Raw genomic sequence first — 12,062 nt, forward strand, 5'->3', positions numbered from 1 at the left:
CGACGACTTTCTTGGGGAAAATAGTGTGGTGGCTTCCCCTTGCGGCAAGGGGAAAGTTGCCCCACAGTATACCACAACAGTGCCCATGCACCGTCACATCAGTCGCCTTTTACATTTTACATTATGTTCGTTTGCACCCTCTTGTATATAAAAAAAATATATACCCAAAGAAAAAGATGGGGTAAACTTACTGGAAGGGTGAGTGGCACAACGCTGCAGTTGTCCCAGCAAAGCGCGAAGTCTTGCGACCGGCGCACGCGGCTGTCGCGTCGCTGCACCAGCAAGATGTCGGGAGTACAACGACCGTGCGCGTTCGCCCACCTAACACACATTTTATTAGTAACCAATGTTAAGAAAGAAAAAATTGATATATATGATCCAAAGACACTCCATTGAGTAGTAGTAAATACCTGTGTTTTAAGTGCTTCAGTTTTAGCGGATAGCCGCGACCGCCTCTGGTTAGCATTGTTGGCATTATTTGCCGCGGTCGCACGACGGTCTGTCCAACCACTTGCTAATTCAGGACCTACGTATACGTTGAACTCATTAGCATATGAGAAACAAAAAACAAATGAAATGAAATAACAATATCGAAACAAGTTACTTGCCTAAGAAAGTTTCCGCAGTGAAGGAATGCTTTGTGCCTCTGTTAGATTCAAATATGAACCCAGGCAAATCTTCTCTGAGCAAAGTTGTCTGTTGCTGTCCATCAGTATTGTGAATCTGTAGTTCTTTTTCCCTAAAATATTGAAAAATAAAATAAGACTTCATTGATTATTTATCATTTGAAAAGAATTTTATTTGTTAGCAATACTTACTTTTTACAAGACAGCGACCAATTCCCAAGAATCAATTTAGTATGGGAAGGCTTTGAAAGTATTGGTTGGGGCACAGAGTTCTTAACTGATGCTCTGGCTCTTTGGAGCTTATCGATAAACTCGCCGCGATTTTCTGTAAACAACAACGAAATTAAATATCTTGAAAGTAATATCGATCTGACAGCCCAACTAGCGCTTGCCATGACGCTAAATTGATAGAATTCTGTTTGAGATTTTATGCTGCTATGGATGAATAATTTGGCCTTCAGTTCAAGCTTGTATGCCGCGCCTCTGCTTAGCCAGCCAGCCAGCAAAATTGAGCGGCACAGATGTTCCATCGATTGGATTAAAGAGCTCTAGTAAGGCCGGGTGTACGTGACCCACTCACCAGTGTTGTCTGTTTGGTGCTCAGGGCTTCCGCTGGAGTACATAGTAGCCAGCTTGCCATCCAGTAGGAAACGGAACCAGCCGTTGGAGCCGGTGCTGAGTTCCAGCGCGGCCGCGTCGCTCCACACGTACAGAGCGTCCCGCCCACGGCACAGGGACCACTCACCCCACGAGTACGCAACGTTGCTTGACAAGCTTGTAGCATCCTCTGTACCACCTGGGAGGATACAAGAATTAAGTTAACCTCAGCCACACTGAGCGTGTAGCTCCACCGAAGCAGCCGCATGGAGTAGAATTTAGTTTGACGCAGTGTCCCAAATCGGATTAAAAATGTTGCCTCGCATCGCTCGCTCAGTGTGGCTCCACTTTTTGTACGTAGAGTTAAGAGACATAATGTAGACATTGACGTCGGTAAACTATAACACGTGACAAAGACACAACCGCAAGGTAAGTGGCAAGGAAGACATGAGAACAGACGTATCGTTCAATACGTGGTATGTCGCACTATATAAATCTCGCACCCTTCGTCAAGTGTACTTGAAATCCTATTTTGGTACTAGCAAGGGTACTGATATTAAAAGCCAGCTTTCATCAACTTTTCAGTGCTTAAAAATTTAGAGATTGAATAACAAGCATGATTATTTTTTCATTTCGGTTTACTTTTGCAATAACATGAAAATGTGGTCTTTAGGTACTACTAATAAATAAACCAATGTTGATAAGTAATTGTTTCTTTCTTAAGCTTGTTGCAGCACAGCATTTCTTAAAGAGGTGATGAGTGAAACATTTCGTTATGATGTGTACTAGGAATGCAATGAATGGTTTATAAATATGGTATAAGTATGTAAAGCGGTTTGTTTCTATGTGTGGTTACCTTCTGTATCTGTGTAATTTATTTCAGTATCCTCTAAACAGAGAAAAAATAAGAAAATATGAATCACTAATGGTCCAGTTCAGACCAATGAATTTAATTCTATGAGGAAGCAATTGCTTTTGGACTTACCAGCGATGGAAGTTGAAGAGTTGGATGCGTTAGCAGAGGCAGGCTCTGCAGCCAAAGCCTCGACCTTGCTGAAGACTCCCAGACGGGCGAACTGCTCCAAGTAGATATCAGTGGCCTTCACCATCACTTCTTCCGCGATGCCGAGCACGATGATGTGACCGTCATCATCATCCTTCGCGTTAACAAGTTATAAAATATTAAATTTAATTAGGAGTTCGTTTGTAGTGACGTTGAAACTTCATCTCGTAGCTGCAGAACTGCGTGATTAAGTCAATAAAAAATCGGGAAGAAATCCTGCATAATTGATTTCTAGACACTTTTAATGAGTGTATATATTGTTTAAGAATTCTTTAGCCAGTTGAAGAAGTGTAAAGCACGCACACTACTGCCATTGTAAACCCTGCATGTAAACTCATAAAACGCCTATTCAATTCCAAACTCAGCAATCTAGTCTACGAAGAAACAACGGATATTAAAACACATGAAACACCAAAAAAACATGTTCATTCGATGCAAGTAAATTTCGATGGTGTGATGTTTTTATAAAACAGTGATGCAAAGGAAAAATGAAATGTACGTAAACCATAATATCCATTATCGGTGCGTTTATTAGTAAACAGTGGCATGTATGTATATGAACAAGTACATAAATCGTTATTTCATATTTAGCGATACAAAGCCGAGCAATTAGGACGTCAACATCGTACAATGTTATAGTTTGGGATTAATTGTAAATAGTTCTATAATTATCAGGTGTTGTGGAACAGGAAGCGCGTTGCGATGTCGTTATCGCAACGCCGGGAGTAATACGAAACCCCAGCGAAAGTAGTACGAAGTTGTCGTTATTACGCTACGGCTCTAAATTACTGTTCATTATTGTAATTGCACTTTCATGTTTTATTACAAATTTACAACACTGCACAGGCAAGGCAATAAACATTGCGACCCCTAGCGTACACGATCCCTACAGACGTTTACTAATCTGGCAATCAATAATACATATTTGAATAATGAAATAAGTTCAGGTAGCAGGCAGGCTTGGGAATTTAAACACATGGACGGTATACTGTATACCGTAAACAGCTACTTCTACAGTACCATAGAGGATTCAACAATAGAGCGATTATCATATGATTTGTGAAAAAAAAACTTTAAACCACTCCAACGATTGCTGCACTTCGATTGCAGCAGATATAATCATTATTACGATCGATAATGAAAATAAATCAAGTCAAAGTCAAACAATGCAAACAACGCACTCGGAATCACAATCGTTTTGACCACTTCATTCTCTCATGTGGTATATAGATTCAAGGTAGAAAGAAATGCTGATTGCGGTCGAGAACGCCTGCGTGTTAGACAAAACTGCTTCTGATTCGATTCCCGAACAGAGTTTTTTTTTTATCTATGAATGCTTAGAACAGATCTTTCTATATACCTATTATAGTTTCAGAGTTACCCATAGTGACCCCATCTCAATGAGCCACCATACATCATATAACAGCCCAGTTGCAAGTTCCAAAAACCTAGGTTACGAGCAAGCCGAAATGTACTCGTAAGTGTCACAGTACGCGGAATTTATCACGTGGCTTCTCGTTTTTAACTGACTTCAAAAAAGGAGGAGGTTCTATGTTCCAATGTTTGTATATTTTTTTATGTATATTCACCGATTACTAAGTCAATTGTGGACCGATTTTCAAAATTATATTTTTATTCGAAAGAGTATTCTTCTAAGGTGGTCCCATTGTCACTATCTGATGATGGCATCCTAGGAAAATCGAGGGCAAACCTCAAATTTTATAGGCACACCTATAGCGATTTTGGCATTTTTAGCATTAAGATAAGCATTTACATTCAGAAAGTATAATTTGGTAACCTGGCCCAGATGAAGAAGACCGTAGATGACCAATGGAACTCGTCAAAGCTAAGTAATGTTCGCTCGTGTATAAACGATCATGATTAATATACCTAGATAAGCGACTAAGAATAAGCTTTAAGTTAATGATTCTTTCGAACTGATCTGATACTGAAGCCAACGGTAGGCAACGGAACTCTGTTACAAAACAACGTAACTAAGTCGTGTTTGAACTTAATGGAATCGTTGTGGGATGTTTATTGGCTACGAATCACTAAAAAGTGAGAAATAAAGAAAAATTTTAACAAAAAAGTACAACCGATTCCAAAAAAAAATGGACCAACTACAAAACCCTTGAAAATATTTTTCTAGATACTACTAGCTCGAAGTCGGTGACTCAGCACGATCCAGCAGGAGGGTTGAAACCCATAGTATGTAGGTGAGGTAGACTACTATTGTTCCACTCCTGCTGGCTCGTGCTGAGGCACCAACTTCGAGCTAGTAGGTACCCAGAAAAATATTTTCAAGAGTTTCGTAGTCGGTTCCATTTTTTGTTATTTTTTTTTTTTTTGGAGTCAGTTTTACTTTTTTGTTAAACATTTCTTTCTATACAACGCACAGTGTGATGAGGCCTTATTGTCGAACACTCCGGCCGTCTCCATCTATTCGAACAAAATAAACAGAGACGGCATCACATTTATCCGTCAGATAAATTTAGTCAATGGATGGTGAAACAGGGGGTTAGAATCACAATCGTTTTCACTACTTCTTTCTGTCATACGATACAAGACGAGGGTAGAAAGAGTTGGTGAATGCGATCGCAAACGTCAGCGCGTTAGATTAGACCAGTGTTTTCAACCTGTGGGTCGCGACCCCGGTCGCGAAGCCTCTTGTCACGAAAAAGGTTGAAAAACACTGGATTAGACATTACGGCGGCTGATCTCATGTCGACGAGGCTTTGTGGGGTCATTGCCTTGACTGTATTTTATTGTAGGCAGCTATATTTAGAGCCGTGAGCGTCGCACCAGAGAGGAATCATCACACCATCGGAACATTACCGCTGGCGGGCGGATATAGCGGCAGCGCAGGTAGCGAGGCTGCGCGCGGCGCCCCGCGGCCACCTCGCCCTAACAACATAATCAGCTTGTATCATATCACAGCATTCTCATGGGATCAGCTCCTGTACTACGAAATGCAAAATTCGAACTTTGTATCTTGCCGCCCCGCTGACGCTTTAATACAAATCCAATATAATAATAATAATAATAAAAATAATAAAATCTTTATTCAATAAGACAAAATTGCACAAGAGAGGAATGAACAATTACAAAGAAAAAGACAACTTAGGTTAAACATATGTAATAATGCGTTCACGATTTTGACGCCATTATGCGTAAGCGCGTAGCATCGATGTTACAGTGTGTGCGCGGCAGCGCTAACACCCTCGTGGCAACTGTCGCAAATAGAGTGGATGGCCCATTCTTACAGAGATGAAGCTACAGACATTTGCCAGTGTAAGTGGAAATTATATAATTTCGTTGATGTGTATATTGTTCTTACTAACATAGGCAATAAGGTTTTTCATTGTTACTAACATGATATGGACAATCTCTGAAATAAAAGTATACTAGCTTTTGCTCGCGGCTCCGCCCGCGTGGTATTCGGTTATCGCGCGCTGTTCCCTCAGGAACTGTGATTTTTCCGGGATAAAAAGTAGCCTATGTCACTCTCGGGCCCATAAACTACCTCTATGCCAAAAATCACGTCGATCCGTCGCTCCGTTACGGCGTAAAAGACGGACAAACACACAAACATACAAACACACTTTCGCATTTATAATATTAATATATAAGTATAAGTATGGATTATTATTAATATGGTAAGAGGAACGGTACGACACGAACTTAGATTTTCGAATTTCGTAGTAACCCCGCAGTCCAGATTTCAAATGTTGACTAGGCGTAATCCTACTTAAACATAATAAGCAAATAATCAACTATTCAGGCCTGAAATTAATACGGATTTAAAAAAATGTAGGAATATGAAAATGAGGTTAATAATTTGATCACTAAGTGTGTAAGTATAGTAACTTCCAGTCAGTGTCAAACTCGTAAGGCCTCACGCCACAGCAGCAAGACGATATGTAAGCGATCACAACGCGCCCAACATTCGGCCTAATTTTCCAACGCAGATGCGAGAGCACAGAGCCGCGCCGATGTGTAGGATTTGAACAAATCTGCTCACTCACGAAGGCGCGATCATAATATGAATGTAGTTTAAGACGTGTTGTTAAGTTCTACGCATTACTATATTATTAAAAAGCTAATACAGTGACTGGATCTCGTTAGGAATGCGTTATCGCGCCCTCTATTGCACGTACAAAAAAACGTCCTGCGTATAAGCTCTTAGCCTCTCGTTAGTAATCCTCTTCTTACGGCCTTCAATGCCCAATGTAGTACTAATCCACTTATTTTTTTTATTCTGTGCGCAGCGCACTACGATATATTTCCTGTAGAAGGGCGCGCGTTCGTGAGTGAACTGAACAGACAGATGCCTCAACAGCTGGTACACTCACCACATTGTCCAGCACGGCGGCGATGAGCATGGTGAGCGCGGCAGCAGTAGCGGCCGGCATGGCCCGCAGCAGCCGCGCCGGGGTGTAATGCACCATTTTGCGCACGAGCGAGAGGCACGCGCGCCGCGCGCCCGCCGACCCCGCGCCCAGGTAGCGCGCGCAGAACACTGGCACCAGCCGTCTGCAACAACACAACACGAACGTTGAACACGCAACTACACTGACGCGTTTCGAACTCAACTAGAGCTCATCACCAGAGCAACACAACCGTACACCATGCTACCAGATGTTAGATGTTAGTGTAACATCTGGTAGCATGGTGTACGGTTGTGTTGCTCTGAAGATGAGCTCTGGTTGAGTTTGAAACGCGTCAGTGTAGTGTGGTGGTGAAAATCACTTAGAATTTCTTTATTTAATTTTAAGTGTAATCAACTTGTTCTTTGGCAATAATCTTTTTTTTTTTTTTATTATTATTATTATTAGTCAGTATCAAAATTAAGGTGATATATTATACTATACTCACTCTAAATAAATAGCGGCCATTTCCTTGTCTCCGGTCTCGGGAAAGTCCTCATCGTTTGAAAAAGTTGGCGAATCCTGATTGCCCACTACCAACCACTCTCCTGGGCATTGCAAAATAGCGGCGACCTCTCTGTGTCCTGATCAATCAAAACGTCAAATTTCACATAATTATTAATCTGGGAAATGTACAGAAATTTACAAGTGTCAAATTTGGCTAATTTTACCTTGGTCGTGTCTCTCTCTAGCCTTATCCAAAGGCGTCTTGCCGTCCTCGTCTCGCAGATCCGCGTTCGCACCGTATCGGAGCAGCACTTTGGCGATGGCCGGCCTGCCGAAGCAAGCCGCGTAGTGGAGCGAGGAGCTGCGTTGGCCACGGTTTACATCTGCACCTGTAGGAAACGATTATGCACGTTTAAACTTTGTCGGTATTTATAATTAATGTCGGTATTTGTAATTTTAATTCTCCTTCAGTGATCGGATTGGCTTGAAATATAGTAATAAAATGTAGTCAACAAAAAACTACTTAGACACCATTTTGAAAGCAAGTGAAAATAAAATAAATCAATACATTTTTTGGAGTCAATGGCAATGTAAGGTTAAGAAATTTGAAGAAAGATTTGTATTTACACACAACAAACTCAATATGAGCGTTAAATTCTAAGCAAGTAGTGAAAATGCTTCCATATTAGCAAACATGTACTCAACCTACCTTTATCACAGAGAAACTCCACCATCTCCTTAGTCCCGAATGCGGCCGCCCAATTGAGCAGCGTCTGTCCAACATCATCAGTGAAGTTGACGTCGACGGTGCCGCCTGATACAGCAGCCAGCAGTGCGTCGGTATCTTTGCCGCGGATGCAGTCGATGAGTTGTCGGTGAGACTTGTCGCCGCGTGGTCCCGGCGCCGCCGCGGCGCTGGGGCCTTCTCCGCCGGCACCGGTGGCGCCCGCCGTGCCCGCTGTCTTGGAGCCCGAGGCGGTCTCGCCATTACGGTTTGAGCCTCTGTTTAAAATAAAATTGTTATTGAGTTGCCAGTCGAAGCAGTTTTGAGCGTGGTAAACGATAATAACGATAATAATATGATGAATTCTTATTTGCAACAATTGAAAAGTAAGAAGAATCAAGAAGTAATGTTTAAAGTTTTCGACAAGGACAGTTCTTTAAACATTGGGAATGTAATGTGAAAAGTGAAAGTATAGAAAAAAAGAGTTAGAATTTTTCAATATTTTTAACTCCCAACGCAAAAAGATCGTTGTAATAATTATGAAACCAATAGCTGTTTGTCTGTCTGTCTGTGGCATCGTAGGTCTTCAAACGGATTGGCACATTTCCATGTAGTTTTTTTCATGTGAGAGCGAGTTTGCGGTGTTTCTTAACTATATTTCACTAGCTTTTGCCCGCGACTTCGTCCGCGTGGAATAGTAACTTTGGAAAGTATTTAATTTATTTAGGGTACCCTATTCTGCCAATAATAGCACATAGAAACTTCTACGGTTTACTGAAAATAACCTATTTTAATACATTGCTTTATATCTAAACTATTTTTTTTTGTTCTTCCATTCTTTGGTAAAACATAAGTATTCTACCCTGCCAACACAAAAGGACTAATTCTTCATAGTGAGCTCTTGACATCTTACGTCCTGTATTGTAAGTTAGGAGGGTAGGATTATAATTAAGACGGCATTCTTACTAAGCATTGCTACACATATTTCTATATTATAGTAAATTTGTTTGGAATTCCTTACGAACTTTCATCCCCATATTTTCAAGTAGGTATGAAAAATGACGAAATTTGAAGAGCCGGAACAAATGTTTTTTAGGGTTCCGTACCTCAAAAAGAAAAAATGGAACTCTTATAGGATGACTTTGCTGTCCGTCCGTCCGTCTGTCTGTCAAGACCCTTTATCCCGTAAACGTGCGGAGTATTTATCGAGTTGAAATTAAAACCCTAATCTCAAAAAAAGTTATAGGGTACTTTCGGCTGTCCTAGAAACTTGAAATTTTGTATAAAGGAAGCTCTTATAGCAAATTTTATTCCCTTTATAGCAAAATAAGTAAGAAAAATCTGAAAATCATAATTTTTCATGTCTGACTGTCTATGTTTAATAAGCCAGGTAAAATGACCCCACATTGCGTACATTTTGCTTATGAGCTTGGCTCTGCTAACACTTGATATTCATAAATACCTATGTACGGAACCCTTGACGCGCGAGTTCGAGTCGATTTTAACCGGTTTTAAAAAGAAGAAGAATTTTAAAAAACGCTCGAACAATTATTTATCTCTTATCACGTGCCCAAATACCAAGTTTCATAAAGAAACATCGATTTATCTTCGATAATGACGACCTTCCATATGAGCTTTCATCCCCTATTTCATCCCCTCACAGGTCGAATTTTCAAAAAGCTAAAACACATACCGACTTATTTCTTATTAAGTGCCTAAATGCCAACTTTCATGGTTTTATTTCCAACAGCGACGAACTTCCACCATATAAACTTTCACCCCCTATTTCAACCCCTTAAAGCCTTTTTTTCGCAATAAAAGATAGCCTATGTTCTTTCCCATGGTCTATTCTATCTCTGTACCAAATTTCATCCAAATCGGTTCAGCGGTTTTTGCGTGAAAGCGTAACAGACAGACAGACAGACAGACAGACAGACAGACAGACAGAGTTACTTTCGCATTTATAATATTAGTATGGAAGTATGGATAGTATGGATTAAAATCGGGTCAGCCGATTTTTAGATATTGAACTTTACTATGACAATATCGGAAGGTACTTTTCTAAGTTGGCTAGGTTAGGTTCATGAGATTCTTGTTTTTACAGGTTGTATTATTAGAATTTTTTTGGCTTTGTTTTAGTGTGAGTTGCGCAAGTTATTTAACTATAACAATGTCAAACTCGGTGCAACTGACTCAAAAGTAGTCTAATTTCAGTAAAGACATAAATATTTTGTTGGCTACTCACGTCTGTATAGCATGGCGGCCTTCGCAAAGTAGCACCAGCAACAAATCCACGAGCCTCATACATTCGAGGCACCATCGCTCATCGGCCTGCACTGCCGCTTCGATCGCGGAACACAGTTCCAAGCGAACCAGATCCTAAACAAACATGTACAGATTAGACGGTGCTAAGTACCGTGTCACACTCCGCCGCCTTCAGTTTTTCAACAGGAAACTGCAATGTAGCATGAAGTCTCGTTTGACTAATTAGTTTCGACTTAATGAAAGCACGAATGAGTCAATTGTTTTTTCACGACTAGTCTTTATACTTGAGTTTTTAATGAGTTAGTAGATTATTCCTCGTAACACATATTTCACATAAATTTTTAGCAAAACCAAATAAAAGTTTATTTTGCCCAATATTGGCATTAATCGGCATCTACGATGCTGCATTGCTTTTTTGAGATCAGTTTTAGCTTGGTCCTGTGGAACACTCACGTGTGTAATCTGCGGCGAGCCACGGCACAATGTAGACAGGAGACTGACGGTGGTAGAGACAGAGGGAGCCAACCCTTTGTCGTCGCCGCTCTCGGCGCTGCCCAGTCGCCGGACCAGCTCTTGAGTCAACCCTAAACAAAGAACTAGTTTAACCAAAACTTTACAACACATTTATCTATATACGCCAAGACAGCTGATGGGTATAGCTCTAACAGACTCTCGACGCTACGGGTCAGCCTTTCGTGGAATATGAATCTATGGGGCGCACACGAGAAGGAGAATAAGTGGGCCCGCAGACTTATAATTTCAAGTTGGACAACTAACTTACACTGTATACCAATAGACCAGTAACTTAATGATAGCCTGCGCATTTTATCCAACTAAATAACTACTGTAATGGTATACAGTGCAATTTAGTTGGCCAACTTGACATTGTAAGTCTGCGGCAGCTCTAAGGGTCGTCAACATTTGTACTACCTGTCTAGCGTAAAATTCTTCTATTATACATATATGGTAAATGGATTTTCAGTTGTACAAATCAGAATAGTTTTAACTGCTGCATGAAACTCAAGTAAATTCACCCTTGTGAGTACATTTGACGACTGGATAGCCCAGTGGTTAGAGAACCTGACTACGAACCTTGAGGTCCCAGGTTTGATCCCTGGTTGGTGCAGATATTTGTATGAATAATATAAGTGTTTGTTCTTGAGTCTTGGGTGTTTAATATGTATTTAAGTATATATTTATCCATATAGATATGTTTATCCGTTGTCCAATACCTATAATACAAGCTTTGCTTAGTTTGGAACTAAGTAAATTAGTGTAAATTCTTTCATTTTCGTTCATTCTTAAGGATGAATTTATAATAAATTAGATGCTAAGGACCTTGTATGTACCACTCATTGATAAATTTTATGGAACAGATATCTGTTATGTTGTTTGTTTTGTTGATGTCGAATCTGTCACACAAAATTTCAACGAGTAATGAAACAGGGCTAAATTAAATAAGACTTTAAACAGGGGGAGGTTGCGTGTTGCGTTGCGTACCGTGTTCGGCGAGCGGCGCGGGATCGGCGTGCGCACGAGCGAACCGGTCGGCGAGCGAAGCGAAGCAGCGCAAGGCCGCGTCCGCGACGCGTGCGTCGCTGTGCTGCAGCAGCGCCGACAATGAAGACACTGCATCGCCGACTCGCTCATCACCTGGCTCCATCTTACCACACACCCTGTAGAACATACAGTATTATGTATACTATAGAAGATGGGTCCGCTGGGCTTCCTCCAGGAACTGGACTGGTATAACAAGTGCTTACAGCTGATCATGCAAAACCGACGCGATAAGCCGAAAAGTTGCGGAAAACAGCCCACTACTACCTTATATTGTAGGTAGAAGGTGGTAAATGCCTTTTTAATTAACATATAAATGAAGCAATTAAGACTTATTAAGAATAGATTTCAAAGAA

The 12,062-nt window shown here is 40.8% G+C and overlaps 1 protein-coding gene across 1 annotated transcript in view; it reads right to left on the reverse strand.

Annotated features, from left to right (window-relative positions):
• The window catches only part of Ufd4 (ubiquitin fusion-degradation 4-like), a 34,850-nt gene that overhangs the window by 20,830 nt on the left and 1,958 nt on the right, over positions 1–12,062 (reverse strand). Inside the window, 13 exon segments of the mRNA XM_074093206.1 lie at positions 192–321; positions 411–526; positions 609–739; positions 819–951; positions 1,207–1,422; positions 2,209–2,380; positions 6,639–6,819; positions 7,162–7,297; positions 7,385–7,549; positions 7,870–8,162; positions 10,130–10,263; positions 10,603–10,733; positions 11,650–11,825. Of these exon segments, the coding sequence (XP_073949307.1) occupies positions 192–321; positions 411–526; positions 609–739; positions 819–951; positions 1,207–1,422; positions 2,209–2,380; positions 6,639–6,819; positions 7,162–7,297; positions 7,385–7,549; positions 7,870–8,162; positions 10,130–10,263; positions 10,603–10,733; positions 11,650–11,825 (2,114 nt within the window).

Source organism: Choristoneura fumiferana, chromosome 10, assembly GCF_025370935.1.
Source record: "Choristoneura fumiferana chromosome 10, NRCan_CFum_1, whole genome shotgun sequence".
Classification (NCBI taxonomy): domain Eukaryota; kingdom Metazoa; phylum Arthropoda; class Insecta; order Lepidoptera; family Tortricidae; genus Choristoneura; species Choristoneura fumiferana.